At 40.8% G+C, this 19,450-nt stretch overlaps 1 protein-coding gene across 1 annotated transcript; it reads left to right on the forward strand.

Moving 5' to 3' along the window:
- Positions 1 to 9,245: 9,245 nt before the first annotated feature.
- Positions 9,246 to 16,021, forward strand: LOC117561218 (probable E3 ubiquitin-protein ligase TRIML1). The gene is made up of 2 exons (XM_034238511.1): positions 9,246 to 9,500; positions 13,863 to 16,021. The coding sequence occupies exon 2, from the start codon at positions 13,867 to 13,869 to the stop codon at positions 15,511 to 15,513; it is 1,647 nt and encodes a 548-aa protein (XP_034094402.1). The 5' UTR covers positions 9,246 to 9,500; positions 13,863 to 13,866; the 3' UTR covers positions 15,514 to 16,021.
- Positions 16,022 to 19,450: the final 3,429 nt, after the last annotated feature.

Genomic DNA, 19,450 nt, shown 5'->3' on the forward strand with positions numbered 1-19,450 from the left:
ATCACAGCTAAGAGGCGTGGTTCGGCCCGACGCGAAGCGGAGGGTCGACAACCCCTTTAGCTGTGATATAATGAGCATATATCACGGCCTGAAGTGAGCTATTGCTTTTATAAAACAGTTACCAAGTGTGGCAATATGAAAGAAAAGTACACACTCTAATTTAAATAATTTGTATTAGTAAATAATGATGTTCAAAATAAAATAGTCCCTCCGTTGCCTTCTGCACGAAACATAGTGCGAAGTGGTTGCTATGCAACAACAGCTAGCGAACATATTAGACAGAGAGCGTTGATCCATTATTTGGCTATTTATTTACATTCATGTGTTTGTTGCCGTTTATTGTGCAGCCACTGAAAACCTGTCCAGCATCAGTAGCATGCTTACGAGGTCACTTGTAGGTTGAGGTTGTTCTAGGCTGCTGCTTGGCGTGGTCAGAATATTGCTCCACTTTCTCCGGTCCCCGAGATTGGGCTTCCAGCAGCTCTGGAGAGAGCTTTCGCACCTGTGGCCACTAACGCTCATCATGTCTCTGCTTTGTTTCAAGACCCGCATCAGAAAGCTTTTGAATGGTGGTACTTCTCCAGTTGGTCTACCTGCTCTTCACGTAGCTCTGCATGTCGTCGTTTAGGTGCTTTTATTTTCTGGAGATAGGCACTGCTCAATCCACTCCTCCACAGTAAGACCCCCCCGGAGGTCGAAGTTAATCTTACATGTTTCCATCTTATGCTTTGTAAGTTTGTTTCGTAACGGAAGAAATGGAAATATATAAAACTGACAAGTCAAATCAAGCAATCTGATTGGTCGATAGTGTTTTTGCGGACCTCTTTGATTACAGATTTGAAAACATTGTTGCTTGCTTTAAAAGTAGCACAATTCATGATGTCAAACCTTGGAAAGTATCTAGATATCCCTGCCATAATGCCAAAGGAACTGCACACTGAATATGTTTTGCTGTTTGATGTCTATGTCTGGACCACTGCGTAAAAAGGAGGGTTTCTGCCCCGTTACTTCTCCGCTGCTTTCTTGTTCCAGTTTGAAAAGCAAACTGCTTGCAGTTGTTTTACTCAGACGCGGAGGGATACTGACTTGTTGTGAAAAGTAACTTACAATTCTACCCGTGGTATACGCTCAGTATATCACGGCTAAGAACCAATCAGATTGCTTGATTTGACTTGTCTGTTTTATAATTTAGGTTAAGACAACTTTTTATTGATATCTTTGTGAAATTCACAAGATACATGGTGGTATATTTAACAAAGAAAATGACCATTCGGCTGCTGTTGGTAAGAGCTGCCAGGTAAGAGGGTTTGAATCCCGAGCACAAAAACATTTTAGGCAATGCTATCCCCTCTTTCTCCTCTTTTCAACCCTGCATCTCTAATGAAGTCACTCTCTGGCCCAAAATATATCTTTACAATAAATAAATCAGCACTACCTTTACCTGCTGTAATTTTAAAGTAATACATAATATGAATCAATAATTATAATAAATAAATATAAGGTGTCTGCCGCCTGAACACACTGAGAACACAGTTGAGAATAAACCCAAGTCCAACATGCCTTCTGTGTAACTGAAAAACAATAGTTTTTTATGTATACATAATTTACGAGAAAAAAAATGATATCCTCCCTTTATAAAGTATAAGTCAACTGTTAAGTGACCTGGTGATATCCTTAAGGTAAATTATTATTTTCGATATATAACAACCTTGATATGTGGAAGGTTGAGTAGGAGGGATTCATCGCAAAATTATAACATTTGTAAAATTATTTAAAAGATGGTCACAAAGATCTGGTTCTCCTTAATTGTATGAACTAAACTGCAATTAGTCAATTACGATATAAGGGAAACATATTTTTTTGATTTTGACATATCACAAATGTTTCTAATCAGTCCGTGGAAACCAAAAGCTTTGTTGTCTTTTCCATACAGCCACAACTTATTATATAATGTGATTATTAAAAGCCATATTGTTTCTAAACATTAGCAAGTAGTGTTGCAGTGTTTTCAACAGTTACCTTGTGTTTAAAACTGGAACTCTAACACGGGAGAACAGTTTACTTTAAAAAGGAATTGCAGTTTAGTTTAATAGAAAACATAATTGTACGGAAGAGAAAGGAAGCTAAAGTGAAGGAAGTAGAATATGAGATTGTTGCCCCTAAAATATCTTAAATACAAATCAAAATCAAGTTGATAATGTTTGCTTTTCTCTTTTTCTGTCACCTGTAGTATTTCAGCTCCAAAACACAAAACCACTAAATCATTTAAACCCTCTAACATTGATGGTATTTGTAGTGTTTGCAGCAGAAAGGATTATGGGAGTTGAAGTGTTGGTGGGGTCTCACCCAACCCCCCAGGAAGTGCGCCGGACTCAGATGAAAATATTCGTGGTGGCCAAACGGTGGTACTACACTTCCGTTTGTTTGCCAGGCCCGGAAACACTTTTTCCCATTGACTTACATGGGGAAAGAGTGGTCTGTAAATCGTTGGATAATTTTTTTTAAACTAAATAAACTACCCAGTATGAACACTTGTTTTGCCCTTATTCAAAACATTCGTTCCTCAAGTTGTAAAAATGTGCTAATAACTTTATTCTGAGAGTTATTTCTGTTGCATTATGAAATGTAATATATGAATTTGTTTATTTAATACTCTTATACTAATCACTTCCTGTATTCCCGTGATAAAAGGGACATGCGCAATAAAACATGTCACTTCCGGTTGAAGCAAAGCCGATGGTGTATGTGTGTATTTATTCCTCTGTCACGTTAAACTATGTTCACGGTATTCCTGCCCTAAGATCATCATGGCATCGTTAACAGGTTATGGTCCCAGGAGGGAGCATGGAAGCCGGTGGAACCGTTTGTGTTTCGACGGAGATAAGAAGAACTACGAGTTATGGGAGACAACGTTTTTGGGTTACCTGCGACTGCTAGGATTGAAGGCTGTCATCCTAGAGGAGCCAGGTGAGGATGATGAGGCTGATGATCAGAAAAACGAAGAATTGATCCAGGTACTGGACGATAAAAGCCTTTCACTGATCATGAGAGAAGCAGCGGACAACGGAAGAAAAGCGTTACAAATATTGAGGGACCACTACGCTGGGAAAGGGAAACCACGGGTGAGCAGCCTCTACACTGAACTAACGTCGCTGCAGAAAGCCGCTAATGAGAGCGTCACTGACTATATTATTCGTGCCGAAACGGCAATTACAGCACTGAAAAATGCCGAAGAAACTCTTAGCGACGGGCTGCTGATAGCCATGATTTTAAAGGGACTGCCAATCTGTTTTAGGCTGTTTGCCATCCACATTACACAAGGGGATGAGAAGCTAACTTTTGGTGAGTTCAAAACAAAGTTGAGGAGCTATGAAAGAACGGAAAAATACAATGCCAACTTGAGTGAGGAATCTGATAATATTATGAAAGCGAGTGGCTGGGTGAAGTGGAGAGATGGCCCCGATATCACCTGCTACAACTGCGGTCAGAAAGGGCACCGGGCTCGTGAGTGTCGAAGTGCGCGTAGCAGCAACAGCAAAGACCAGAGACAGTGGTGCAGTTTTTGCAAAAATTCCACACATATAGATGCAAACTGCAGACGCAAAAAGAGAGACAATGCTAAACAAGCAACTGACGTTGAGGACCACTCATTTGTTTTTAAAGTACGTGACAGTCCAGTAACCGGAGTTACACATAAAGGGCTGATGGTCGACACCGAAGCAACGTCACACATAATAACGAACATCGACAAGTTTAAAAGGTTCATGAGACTTTTCAACCGAAAGACCACTTTGTTGAATTGGCTGACGGGACAAGAACAAGTGGTGTCGCTTTGAAGAAAGGGGAGGCGGAGGTCTGCCTGCAAGACACGGAGGGACGACGAGTGACAGCGACGCTGAAGGACGCGCTCTACATACCGTCCTATCCACAACACATGTTCTCTGTTAAAGCAGCGACAGCCAACGGAGCATCGGTGAACTTTCGTCAGGGTTGTAACCAGCTGATTCACCAGAGAGGTAAAATATTTGACATCAAGGAATACTTTTTAAACACTGTGGACTGTGAAGCTGAGGACGATGCATGTTATGGATGTTATGACATTCAAACATGGCACGAAATACTTGGTCACTGTAACTATGATGATGTGTCACAACTGGAAAAAGTCACTGAGGGGATGAAAATGAAGGGTGGGATTGATAAATCTAACCTTAACTGTGAAGTGTGTACTCGAGGTACATTTGCTCAGAGTAGGAACAGACAACCAGATGCAAGAGCTAACGCAGTGCTCAATCTTGTGCACACTGATTTAGCAGGTCCCATTGAGCCAGAGGCTAAGGAGGGATTCAGATACACATTGGCTTTTACAGATAACTTTTCAGGGGCAGTATTTGTGTATTTCCTAAAAGCTAAAAGTGATACTTTCAAAGCCACAGAGAAATTCATTGCTGATGTCGCACCTTACGGTAAAATCAAATGTATAAGGTCCGATAGCGGTACAGAATTCACCGGGACAAACTTTCAACCGCTCCTTATACAACATGCAATACGACATGAAACTTCAGCACCTTACTCACCCCATCAAAATGGGACAGCTGAGAGAAACTGGAGAACACTTTTTTAAATGGCAATATGCATGCTTCTTGAGAGCAATTTACCAAAGAAGCTATGGACATATGCCGTCATGACTGCAGCTGTAATACGTAACAGATGCTACAACAGACGTGTAGGACAGACGCCTTATTATATGCTGACAGGACGTAAGCCTCTCGAAAATGAATGTATTTGGATCTGTATGCTATGCATACGAGCAGGAAAATAAAAAGTTAGACTCGAGGTGTGAGAAGGGTATTTTTGTAGGGTATGATAAAAACAGCCCAGCATACTGTAGTGTCCCGTCAATTATGTTACATGTTGTCATGTTTGTGTTCGTCATGTTCATGTTAGTTTAATTTATGTTCCATTTCCTGTTTTATTTTGTACTCGCCTCATTCCTGGTCCCTTTACTTCCTGCTCTGGTTCCTTTTCCCGCCATCGTTAGCGTCTGCCTCGCCCCTGATTGTTTCCACCTGTGCCCACTTACCTCATGTATATATTGTCCTGTCTCCCCTTGTTAGTTGTCGGTTCTTCTTGTTCATTGTCCCAAGAAGCCAGATCCAAGCCATTGCTTAAAAAGATTCAGCGTTTTGCCTTTTTCCTTCCATGAGAGCGCTTTACTTTTGTCAGTTTGTTATTTCCTCTAAAAGAGTGATTTTGTTTTTTGCAAGTAAAGATTATTTTTCTTCAAACCTTTTTTTGTCTCTGGGTTGTGCATTTGAGTCCTCCAAGCTATTGAGTCAAGGTTCCTAACACATACCTCGTCTACAACCCAGACACAGGTAGTGTTCAAAAACACAGGCAAGTGAAGTTTGTCACAAAAAGTGTAGTCGAGCGACACACAGACTGATTTTGAGGCAAGTGATGACGATTTTTATGAGAAAAGGTTTGTATCCACCAAGCCAGAACCCCAGGGGACTGACTCGTGTCCAAAAGAGACACAGGAGGCTCCAACTGAGACAGATGACACAAACACTCAGACAGGAAAGGGAGCAGAAGGTCAAAATAGATGCTATCCCCAAAGAGAAAGGAAGAGACCTCAGTATTTAGAGGACTACGAATGTAGAGTACAGTGTGACGACCAGAAGTATGTAAATATTGACTACTGCTACAGAGTAATGTGTAATGTACCAAACACCTTTAAAGAGGCCATGAATTCAGCAGAGTCAAAACTCTGGACTGATGCTTTGCAGGAGGAAATTAATTCTCTTAAGGAAAATGACACATTCACATTGACCACACTACCAGAGGGCAAAAATGCAGTGGGGGGTAGATGGGTCTATACAATCAAAGAAAACACAGACAAGACTGAGATATATAAAGCCAGATATGTTGCAAAGGGATATAGTCAAGTGGCAGGAATAGACTATAAGGAGACATTTTCCCCGACTGCGAACATGACATCAGTAAGAAGCTTGATGCAACTGGCAGCTCAACATGACTTACACCTACATCAGATGGATGTTAAAACTGCGTATTTACATGCTCCAATTGATTGTGAGCTGTATGTACAGCAACCTGAAGGTTTTGAGGTCAAGTCAGACACAGATGAAAAGCTAGTCTGTATGGGTTCAAACTATCTGGAAGAAACTGAAATAAAATGTTGCATGATCATCTCTGTGAGAACGGTTTTGCACAAACCCCAGCTGATCACTGTGTCTACAGTAAAGGAATAGAAAATGAGAGGATCATTCTGATTATTTGGGTGGATGACTTAGTTATCGCAGCTAATGATATTCACACAATTAATACTGTGAAAGAAATGTTGAGCACAATATTCAAAATGAAGGATCTTGGGAAACTTAAACATTTCCTAGGCATTGACTTCACTCAGGAAAAAGGAGAAATAAAGATGGGTCAAAAGAAATTCATTACAAAAATACTGGAAAAGTTTGGTATGAATGACTGTAAGCCAACGTCCACCCCGTGTGAACAGAAACAACACTTTGATGATGATGATGGTGAAGCTGTTGATGCAACACAATATCGTGAAGTGGTAGGCAGCTTCATATATTTAATGACATCTACACGGCCTGATCTAAGTTGGATAGTCAGTAAACTGTCACAGTATTTTTCAGAGCCAAAAGAACAACACTGGTTAACTGCTAAACATGTATTGAGGTACTTAAAGGGCACAATTAATCAGGAGCTATGTTTTAAACAACAAGATGAAAAACTGAAACTTGTTGCATACTGTGATGCGGATTGGGCAACAGACCAAAATGACAGACGGAGTATAACAGGGTACTGTTTTAGTCTAACTAGCAATGGGCCTGTTATTTCGTGGAGATCAAAGAAACAGCAAACAGTAGCTTTGTCGACATGTGAGGCAGAGTACATGGCACTGGCTGCCACAGCACAAGAGAGTGTGTATCTTGTGCTGCTAATAGAGAGCATGGACAGTGAGGGTCGATATACTCCTGTGAACATCTTTGAAGATAACCAGGGTGCAATTGCTCTATCCAAGAAGCCAGTATGTCGTCAACGATGTAGACATGTGGATATCAAGTATCCTTTTGTTCGAACTGTACTGAGTGATAACATGATAACCATTGACTATTGCCCTGCAGCTGATATGGTTGCTGATATTTTCACTAAGCCTGCAACAAAGGTCAAAAGTGAGACATTTGTTTGGAATGTAAATAACACCAGAAATGTAAAACACTGTTATTGTGCAAGTGTATAAGATATAAGATGTAAGATGTATAACATTTGAATTCATGTTGAGACATTGTGCAGTATAAGAGTAAGTGGGGGTGTTGAATTATGAAATGTAATATATGAATTTGTTTATTTAATACTCTTATACTAATCACTTCCTGTATTCCCGTGATAAAAGGGACATGCGCAATAAAACGTGTCACTTCCGGTTGAAGCAAAGCCGATGGTGTATGTGTGTATTTATTCCTCTGTCACGTTAAACTATGTTCACGGTATTCCTGCCCTAAGATCATGGCATCGTTAACAATTTCCCTCGGCATTATGAACGTGCATCTAACCCACGGGACCGCGCTGCCCGGCACGTTCATGTTACGTGTTCAGTACTACACTTCAGTTTTACCTTTACCCATGGATGCACAATAAGAACGGACCCATATCGCCTTACTGCCATCCCACGGAGCTGTAATAATGGATATATTGCACATGTTTCCTGTAATTTATCATTTGTAAAATGTTATACTGCATGGGCTGTATTATGTAAATCTTGTATTAAATAAAGTTAATATTACCCACGTAGATTAACGTCCCTGTAGCTTCTTTTTGCACTTGCAATATACCATTAAAGGAGTTGAATGTTGCTGTTTGCTATCACTATAGCAAACACGTTTTGACCCAGATTAATTAGCTATACCATATGATATCGCTCGAAGTCTTCATACTTATACATATATAAATAAAGATGTGTCAAAGCTCTAATCAAATTAACAGTTGTATTAATTATACTTGTATATGTATATAATATATATATATATATATTAGGGCTGTCAAACGATTACAATTGTTAATCAGATTAATCACAGCTTAAAAATTAATTAATCATGATTAATCACCATTCAAACTATGTCCAAAATATACCATTTATTTATGTATTGTTGTGGGAATGGAGAGATAAATGAAAGAAGGCGGATAAATCCATTTAACATACAGTATCTATGTTTATTATAACATATTTCTGTGTGTCAAAATGAAAGACAGCCCACACACCTATCAATCATCAAACCGTGGGTAATTCATTACGTGTTGATTTCTATCAACGTGGGAGTACTTCAGGAAAGTCGACTGGGTGGCGCTAGTGGAGTACTTCGTGACCACAGAGTGTGAACGTTGTGATCAGCTGTTTTAGCGCAGTTCTCCAGTGAAGGGGGGGGAGTCTCCCTCCGCAGCCGGTTGGCGTAGTTTTGGCACAATTCCGTTGTACAGACCGACGTTAACAGCAGCCCTGTCTGTGCACACGGAGACCGACTCTGTCGTCCGGTGATCTAACCGCCTTCTGGAAAAGCTTCACAAGTAGCTACGTCGGTACGCAAATGCGCTTTGTGACACAAGTGACGGTACGCATTTCAGATTACGCACATAACCTGCGTACCAGTTATGTGCACCCCTGTACTACAGCAAAAGTATTCTCCGTCGGGACTTCCTGCAACAACACCACGCCGTTATCTTGATTCTGATTGGCCAGAAGACATTATCAAAGATGTTCTATTGAGAAGACGATCTAGCCTACGTGACAAAAGTTTTCAAAACCGTTTCTGGTCTTCGGTATTTCCAGACAAGTGGCTGCTGAAATCAATCTGGTGGGATGTATGGGGCGGGCCATCCTGCACATGCGTTAAATGCGTTAAATATTTTAACGCAATTAATTAAAAAAATTAATTACCGCCGTTAACGCGATCATTTTGACAGCATTAATATATATATATATAATGGCTCGGACGTTACACTAGCTAGCCGCTAGCTTTAATCCATCATAACTATCCAGAATGCGCGGTGATGTTACGTGTAGGCAAATTGATGTGAACGAGCCTTTGGGGGGGGCGTGGTTAAAGTTGCGCATGCTCTATGAGCGCACATACGGGTACTTCTCAGGCATGCTGGGCAATCTGTGACGTTTCACTCTCTAAAAAATTGGGCTATTTTGTCATCATCCGCCAATGAGCAACATCTCAACCGTTGGAGAAATAAAGGCCTTGTTGCTCCTGTAGTTCCTCCTCCACTCCCTCTTGGTGACGGGTCACTGAGAGGTGGAGATACACTGAAAGAGAAGAGCTTCAACTTCCCAGAAAGGAAAGTGAAAGCTTGTCTGAGCGACACAACAGCTGCACGTCTCTCTATTTCTCTCTAAAGAAACACTCGACTGAATCCAGCAGCTTTTCTCGACAACACAGCAGAATCTCTGCTAAAAACTGGTGAGTAAACTACAGACACAATCACTAACTAAATATTTGAACACGGTTTAGTTTAATCAGAATCTGAGGCTGGTACGTCTGTTTTTACATATACTGAATATTAGGCCATATACATGTCTTTTAAGATAAAAACGTTTACATTTATACTTGAGTAAAAAACTGCGGTCAAGCCAGCCTCCACTTCGGAAAACACCGTCAAGCCAGCCCGCATGTTGTATTGCGTTGCGCGAATATCCTATGCATTATGGAAGAGGCCTGTAAAAACTGCCTTCAAAAATAAAAGCGCTTACTCGGTCAATAACAAATAAATACTTTAATGTAAATTAAAATGTAAATGTGAAGGCATGTCTGTAATGTGGTGATTGACATTATTCACCCACGGATCTATGGGTTGGGGTATTGTTCCGCACGGACATTTTAGTTAACCGGACTGCCTGTTGATTTGAAATCCGAAAACATGTTTTTAAAATAATACTTTATTCCGAGCGTGCTTGCTTTTCTCTTTGAAGGTCATCACATAACGGCATTGTAATACACGGTTCGGCGGAATTAAATATTACATATCTGCTGTAGTTATTTATTTATAGAGCCCTGCTGAGAAGACTTCTAGACAAACAGGAAGAACTGCCGCCGAAACTGAATATGTGACGTGGATCATAAATATATCAACTAAACAAAATCTTCAATTTCTCTTCACAATATAAGTCTCCTTGCCGTATCAATACTAATTTGGCTGACTTTTATATTTGATCCAATCAGTATATTGGTTAATCTACACCAGGGCTGGCCAACCAGTCAGAGGTTAAGAGCCACATTTTTTCTATGTTTCTGCAAAGAGCCACATCAAACACACAGTCACTGATACCGCTTGTTTCAGTTTTTTGTTTTCTGGAGACAAGATTTCAACCACGTCACTGATGTGATCTTTGTGGCATTGGGATATATATTTTTTAAATCCTCTGGAGCAGAGAGAGGAGCTGTGGATTATTGTTATTGATTAATGCATCAGTGTTTCTTAGGGTCAAAAACACTAAACTCACAACTTAAAATGAAAGCGTTTAGTTTATTTAATAAAAGAGCACATGTTCAATGTGAAAAGTGACAGTAGTTATAGATTATTTGGAATTTGGTGCTATATATATATTTTAAAAAAAAAATTATATATATTTTTTAAACACCTTGAATTTCAGGGGGGGGGCGCGGGGCTCCGTTGGTGGGGCGCAGCGCCCCTCCAAGACAATGGTAGGGGAAACACTGGATAGTGTTTAATCAACGATAGGTTTCCCCCCCCTCAAATTGGTTCACTGCATCGCAGGTATTATTGTGATTGGCTCTTGGGCCACATCAAAATTAGACGCGCTGTCATCCTCTCATACTGACACCTGACACCACACATACACAAGTAGGGAGAGCCGGGACGAAAGTAACACGGGACGAAAGTAACACGGAACGAAAGTAACACGGGACGAAAGTAACACGGGACGAAAGTAACACGGGACGAAAGTAACACGGGACGAAAGTAACACGGGACGAAAGTAACACGGGACGAAAGTAACACGGGACGAAAGTAACACGGGACGAAAGTAACACGGGACGAAAGTAACACGGGACGAAAGTAACACGGGACGAAAGTAACACGGGACGAAAGTAACGGAGCGATTTTATCCGAGCCCAAACAACTTTGACCGGCCAAATTACGTCAGAATTATCAGCATTCAATACTTAACAGACCTACTAAATATCAGGTTTAACTGTCAGGAGTAGCTAGTGTTGTCACGATACCAACATTTTGGTTTCGATACCAAGTCAAGAATTGCGATTCCGATTCTTTTTCGATACTTTTCTTAAAAAAAGGGAAACAGTATTAAATGTAATTTATTGTGCTTTATTTCACACCAGAACCAGAACAAAAACGTTTAAACAATGAGAACAATAAATAAAATAAATGACAATAATTTGTATTAAATACAAATAATACATGTCTTACAGACAGGCCTCGTGGTGTCCGTAGGCTTGCCCTCACTGTCAGAGATATAGCTAAAATACTTCCAAATTTCGCTTCTGGCGTCTTTTTTGTCAACAAGCCGAGGCGCAGCGGCAGTTGCACTCCCACTTGCAGCCATGCTTCTCGTTGTCTCACATGCTCTGGTAGCTAGCGCGTGCACGAGAGAGGGGAGGCACTTGAGTGTGCTTGAGAGGGGCGGGACTGCAGGCACGGCTGCAGTGCAGGGAGTGGAAGCAGAGCGGTTGAGGGTGACGTGCAACAACATTAACATTAACCTTTCTGTTGGTCGCTTGTTAGCAGACTCTTCACGCGATGGCAGAGCGAACAGGTACAGGCAGGGCCCATAATGATAGCCCTATAGTGTAAATCTACTACCCACACATGAACATATGGAATGGGTTACTATTTAAAAAAATGTATGTATTTATTAATGTATTTAGGAACCTATCCATGTGATTTTTAGTGGGGGTGGACCTCAAATCCTCTAGGGGGGTCCAGGGGCATGCCCCCCCGGTAAGATTTAATTTTTTATTTTGGAGTTAAATGCATCAATCAGGTGCATTTTGAGGGGAAAATAAAGAGACTAGATCTATGGAAACACCTATATTAAACAGAACTGTATACATTTCAATAATCATAAAATCAAGGCCATTTATTTTTGGTTAATTTGTGTCTGTGCTCCTGAATCAGCCTCTCCGGTCTCCCTCCTCTCCCCCCTCTCCATCCTCTCCCCCCTGCTCCTCTTTGAGGCAGCAGCAAAGACTAGTCTTCTCTCAACAAGTTTTAAAAGTGTATCTTACCTTTTTTCACCTAGTTAACTTTTTATTTATTTATTCATGCATATTTTACTAATCACATTACATTTCATTTAGCTGACGCTTTTATCCAAAGCGACTTATAATGACCGATTACAGGGACATTCTCCCTGGAGTAACTAAGGGCTAAGTGCCTTACTCAAGGGCACACTAGTGGTGGTGTTCCTGGCGGGATTTGAACTCACAGCCTTCCGATCTTCAGCCCACCTCACTATCCATTAGACCAATCACTACCCTCTCAAATGGAAATATGTGTTTACATAAATGGTGACCAAACCATTTGAGACCCACTGAGAACTTAGACTAAGTTAACTATCTAAACACTCAGAGAGTCCTTTACCTCACCTGAGCTGAGGTTATCCCGAGCTTGAATGACACACAGAGACCAATCAAGGGCTTTGATTTATGATCTGTATGACAGTGGCCATGTCGGCATCATGTGGACAGCCAGTCACCCTGTGTGAGGCAGGCCACTTAACAGGCCAGAAGGAGGCGAGATCAGAGCAAGGGAGCGAGGGATCATTGTCTACAAGTTAATCGATCGCAGATGGCGTGGACGAATAAAAAAAATATATATTAAAAAAAAAATTATAAAAAAAAACAAAACAAAAAAAACACCTAAATGGGTCGCGAAATATACTTGGGCGGCCGTTAATATACCTGGGCGGCCCGCCCAAGTATAGTCTATGTGTGGGAAACCCTGAAGGATAATTATGTGTTATTGTTGAGTAAATAACAGTGTGTGGTTTAGAAAATAATACAAAATTAGAAGGAAAAAACGATGAACAAATACAGATTTCAGTATTCTGAGCCCCTACTCTCCCCATAACTGACGGCAACAAATGTCCTACATTACTCGTTGGCTCCAACAAAAGAGACGCACACCAAACTGAGCAATGATAAACTGAATTTGATTAAAGTTAGTTACAAATTTAAAGTACAATGATGTATAGAGGATGGAATTAGTGATAACTATGAGGATACATTTACATCAATACCTCATCAGTATTTACTAGCAGGGTAGAAAGTACTCTGATCATTTATTGAAGTAAAATACCAGAATGTGGAAATTTATAAGCAACAGTCAAACAAAGAAAAGAATATCCTTTTAAAACATTTAAATATATTATATATTTGGATTATAATTAGTGATGGATCAATGTGTAGAACATTGTATTGCACTGCTTGGTAAATTACCCTGAGGTTTATTAAATCATAATTTAGTTGATTATTTTATTTGTGTAATATCTGTAAAGTAACAAACTAACTATCAATAATGAAGTATTGGATTGAAAAGTGAATTAGCACCAGCTGTAGTTTTGGTGGAGAGGTATAAATACAAAATATAAAAGCACTCAAGTATAGTACTTGAATACATGCATACATTGGCTTGGTGAATTCACACTGAACTGCACATCGGGTTCTTCTTCACTCAGTTACTATTTGTACGGAATTCAGGACGATTCATAGTTTGATTCTTTTTAAACAACTAATTAAACTATAACTATATTTAATGTTTTTTCCAACATTTTGTCCCCACAGAGACATGTCTGCTGCCAGCTGTCTGCTGACTGAAGATCAGTTTCTGTGCTCCATCTGTCTGGATGTGTTCACTGATCCAGTCAGCACACCATGTGGACACAACTTCTGTAAAGCCTGCATCTCTGAACACTGGGATATAAATATCCAGAGTCAGTGTCCCAACTGTAATAAGCTCTTCTTCCCAATACCTGAGCTACAGGTCAACACTTTCATCTCTGAGATGGCTGCTCAGTTCAGACAGTCAGCTCAACAGAAAGCCAGCAGCAGCAGTTCAGAGCAACACGTTGTCAAACCAGGAGAAGTTCCCTGTGACGTCTGCACTGGAACCAGACTGAAGGCCCTGAAGTCCTGCCTAGTGTGTCTGGAGTCCTACTGTGAGACTCACCTGGAGCCTCACCTGACAAGAGCAGGCCTGAAGAAACATCAGCTGATCGACCCTGAGGAGAACCTGGAAAGCAGGATGTGTGTGAAGCACGATAAACTGCTGGAGCTGTTCTGTAAGGCCGACCAGGTGTGTGTCTGCATGCTCTGCACTGTTTTAGACCACAAGACACATGATGTTGTTCCTCTGAAAGAAGGATATGAAGGAAAGAAGGCTGAGCTGGGGAAGACAGAGGCTGAAATTCAGCAGATGATCCAGAAGAGACGACTGAAGATTCAGGAGATGAATCGCTCAGTGGAGCTCAGTAAGGAAGGAGCAGACAGAGAGATAGCAGATGGTGTTCAGGTCTTCACCGCTCTGAAGGAGTCTGTTGAGAGAAGCCAGGCCGAGCTCATCGACACCATCAAAGAGAAGCAGAGAGAGACAGAGGAACAGGCTGAAGGCTTCATCAAAGAGCTGGAACAGGAAATCTCTGAGCTGAAGAAGAGAAGCTCTGAGGTGGAGCAGCTCTCACGCTCTAAAGACCAGCTCCACCTCCTCCAAAGCTTCAGGTCCCTGAACGCTGCTCCACCCACCAAGAACTGGACAGAAGTCAGGGTCCGTCCACCTTCATATGAGGGGACTGTGAGGAGAGCTGTGACTCAGCTGGAGGAGACGCTCAGGAAACAGATGAAGAAGCTGCTCTCTGAGGTGGAGCTGAAGAGGGTCCAGCAGTATGAGGTGGATGTGACTCTTGATCCTGATACAGCACAACCCAAACTCATTCTGTCTGATGATGGAAAACAAGTGAAACCAGGTGATGTGAGGAAGAATCTCCCAAACAATCCAGAGAGATTTGATTCTTCTGCTTGTGTCTTAGCAAAGCAGAGTTTCTCTTCAGGAAGATTTTATTACGAGGTTCAGGTTAAAGGAAACACTGAGTGGGATCTAGGAGTGGCCAGAGAGTCGATCAACAGGAAGGGAAATATCACACTGTCTCCTCAGAAAGGTTACTCTATGATAGTGTTGAGGAATGAAAATGAGTACTCAGCTTGTGCTGGTCCTTCAGTCCGTCTCTCTCTGAAGTCTCAGCCTCAGAAGGTGGGGGTGTTTGTGGATTATGAGGAGGGTCTGGTCTCCTTTTATGATGTTGATGCTGCAGCTCTGATCTACTCCTTCACTGGCTGCTGCTTCAAAGAGAAACTCTACCCATGCTTTGGTCCCAGTCTTAATCATGGTGGTAAAAACTCTGCCCCTCTGATCATCTCTCCTGTCAATCACACTGAGTAGAACAACCATTTGATTTTCTACAGAAAAATTCACCCTCACTAAATGTAATATACTCTTTGTATATGATTGGGTGGGTGCAGTGTACACATATTTGATGTTTCTAAACAAAGCAATATTGTTTTCTGCTTTTTCTATCAAAGATAATGTACTTGTGATTAAGAAATATTTGCACAGACCTGACATTTCTGGGTGTTAAATTCATAACATTTTATTTCCTTATCATTGTATATATACGAAGTGTTTAATACAGGTAAAGATAACTGTGAGAAGAAATGCACCCCTTATTTTATTTTTTAATAATTAAAGTACAGGTTTCTTTTAGGGTTATAGTTTTAAATGTATCTGGTGAGTTTTCCTTGGTACATTAAGGGTCAATGCTTTATTCATATTAGACAAATACATTGTGTCTCAATCCTTTGAGTTATTTTGATTTTATTTGTGTCCAACTCTCTGGAGAATGTTTGTATAGCTTAAAAAAGTCCTCAACAAATAAAAAAACAAGTTTCAACTGTTTTTCACTCAATATATTTTCTCAATATTTACCTAAATCTTTTGTTCAAGTAGAAAAACAAATAACACACAATAACTTGAGTATTTCAATATTACACAAATGTATTGTTCTTGTTCACTTGATTTTTGAGATCTACATTTGTTTATTGTCTATAATTAATTTTCAAGTTAGATTTTAGAAACAATATATGAGTTCCATTTATGAAATACAATACATATTTACAGATGAAACCACAAAAGCAGATGCAGTTAAATGTCTCTAAAATCCCAGATGACAATATCAAAGTACAGTTTACATATTACAATTATAAAGTAGTACAACAATGGCAGTATATACTCTAGTCTACATTATCAATACTTTTACTTTTAATTCAAGTAAATTGTGTTTAAAAACATGCACAGCCCGGACTCATACCACGACTCAGGACCACAATGACAGGCACAGCCACAACTCCTGACCCAGGTGAAGCCTTTAATGCTGACAACCTGCCAGGTGACAGACACACAACACTAGGTAGTCTAAGCCTATAGCAGCAAAACTAAGGGCTGATTCTAGGCAGCCCTAACTTTGAGCTTTATCAAAAAACAAAGTCTTAATCCTAGTCTTAAAAAAGGATAAGGTGTCTGCCGCCCGAACACACACTGAGAAAACAGATGAGAATTAACCCAAGTCAAACTTGCCTTCTGTGTATCTTAAAAAACAACAGTTTTTTATGTATACATAATTTACGAGAAAGAAAAGGCAACACAGTCTCACTCCCTGATAGTCCAATAGCGACGCTTGGTCAGGGTCCCGTGGCGTGCAGTTGTGACACGCCGAGTCTCCTTCAGCTTCATAAACGGACGCAAAGAGCTTTCAACTGATTGCAATGCATTCCCATCGGCGGCGGTATTTGGCGCTCATGGAAGCACCGCACCCGTCCATGTCGGCGGCAGTTAAAGGGAATGTGAGCGTCCATTCCCATTGGATAACGGAGGATTTTGCACCCGGAAGTAAGCATTCTCCTTACTGTCGATTGATTTGACAGTGATATCTGCACTACTCATCAACTCAAAAACACCAGATTATCCTTGTTAATTACACAACATTGATTGGTTTAAATTGTGTACAATGCTTTTGTGTTCCACTGGATAACTCTCTTCATTGTTTTATTTTGCTTTCAAGGAACATACAAATACCTCAAATGAAAGGTGAAAACGGGAGAAAGCTATAAAACAAAAAAAATGCGGGTAAAGCAAATTAAATGCAAAGCAGTATAATATAATAAATGAGTCTTGCCATGATTTATCTCTGAACCACAGAATTAAAACCGTCTTGTGCTCGGTCAAACTTCTGAGCGACTCGTGAACTTTCTTTAAAGACAACAAAGGAGTTGGGTTTTCTCACCTCAGATGATGCAGATGAATCACTGGTCCAAACTGTTGATGTCACATCCATCTTCCTCCGGTCAGTGGACACTCTGGTCGATCTCTGCTGATAACGCCAAATCACAGAAGGTCTTAATAAGCGCAGGCGGTGATGGAGACAGCTGCTGAGTCTTCTATAGATGGACAAGACGGCAGAGAATGAGGGCTGGACACAGTTAGTTATCTTTAATACAGCATTAACAGTTTGTCATTATTACAGATAATGAAAGTTGCTGTGACAAATGAAGGACGTCCTGTAACTCCTGAACCACCTCCACAACCAATCTGTTGTTTGCAGAGGTGGAAAGTTAGGGTTAGGGTTAGTACAATGTTTGAGGTTCCTGTAGTTTACTTCAGATAATACAAAAAGTAATCAACAAATAGTTTGTCATGTATTATTCATCACTGTATGCGTTAAGACAACACCTGTCCCGTGCCTCTATGCGCTAGCCGGCATCTCTCCCCCGCACATCAGACGACTATGTATCGCTCAAGATGAACGGAGAACACAGGAGACATACATCAGACACCCCTTGCATGGCCACGTAGCACCCCCACGCAGGCTCCGATCCAGAGCCAGTTTTGTGCAGACAGTCCTGCCCCTCCAGACAACCAAACAAGCAGCAAGGACCAACATCTAGGAAGATGAATGGCAAAGAATTGACAAACGAGCTCTTGAATGGCTGGACAGAGGAATCACACCAACGGAAGGCCTCGCTAGTGGCCACGACCTTGGCTGGACAACCTGGAAGTCACTTAATAGACTGCGTGTGGAACAGGGGAGGTGCAAAGCACTGATGAAAGTGTGGAACGACACCACAGAAGACACGTGGATCAGTGCAGACAATGTCCCACCTACTGGAATGTGCCGATGCCCCCCGGTGCAGTCCAGAAGACCTGGCAGAACCTACCCCATCAGCTGTGGCCTGTGCCCGATACTGGCAGAACGACATCTGAGATTGCTACAGACTCGAAGAAGATGTATTATTTTAATTTAAGACAACCTTTTATTGATCTTTTTTGTGAAATTCACAAGATACATGGTGGTATATTTAACAACAAATCTACCATCGGGCTGCTGGTGGTAAGAGCTGCCAGGTAAGAGGGTTTGAATCCCGAGCACAAAAACAATTGTAGGCAATGCCATCCCCTCTTTCTCCTCTTTTCAACCCTGCATCTCTAATGAAGTCACTCTCTGGCACAAAACATATCTTTACAAATAAATAAATCAGCACTAAGTAATACAAAATATGAATCAATAATTATAATCCAACATGATTTGGAAATGGGCCATTGTGAAAGGGTACTTCTAGTTTAAATGAAAAAGTAGAAAGACATAGAAATACTGTATGTTTGAGATCTGAATACTGAGCTGTAAATAAATGGTAAATTGACTACATGTAAACAGCACCTTTTAAGTCTTTGCAGTTGAACACTTTGAAAACATTGATCGCAGGGGCTGGGCAGGAAACTGCAACCTATCTGATTGCCTTATCAATACAGCGTCAAGCTTCAGGGCAAAGTTCGCTTTCTCGTCAAAACACAAACTTTTTGTAAGCATGGTTTGGTATCAGCATCCCTTGGAAAAGGCAATCTAATCACATGGAGAAAAATGACTTCCAAGAGTGGCTTGGCCGTCGTTTTACCCTGATATGTATGGGCTGCTTAGTTTTTGAAAATACCTCGGGTGTAACCAAAACCAAATCTGTTTTTTAAATAAACTAAAATATGCAATGTTATAAAGAGAATAACGAGAAGTCACATGAGGAGGGATAATAACTTGAGCCATGTTTCCATAAAGCACATTTTAAAAAGGGTAGACACAACTTATATCTCCTTTTATCTATAAATGTGGACCCACTTCTCAAAGGTTTACTGCGGCATTATCTGATCTGAGTTAGTATGGTTTGAACCTTGATCCCGAACAGTTTTATAATCTTGTAGCCTCACACACCCTACGTCTTTAAACAAACAGATAAAGCTCACGTCCAACAGCTTTAAACTAGTTTACCAACAGTAT

The sequence above is a fragment of the Gymnodraco acuticeps genome, unplaced genomic scaffold, assembly GCF_902827175.1.
Source record: "Gymnodraco acuticeps unplaced genomic scaffold, fGymAcu1.1, whole genome shotgun sequence".
NCBI lineage: Eukaryota > Metazoa > Chordata > Actinopteri > Perciformes > Bathydraconidae > Gymnodraco > Gymnodraco acuticeps.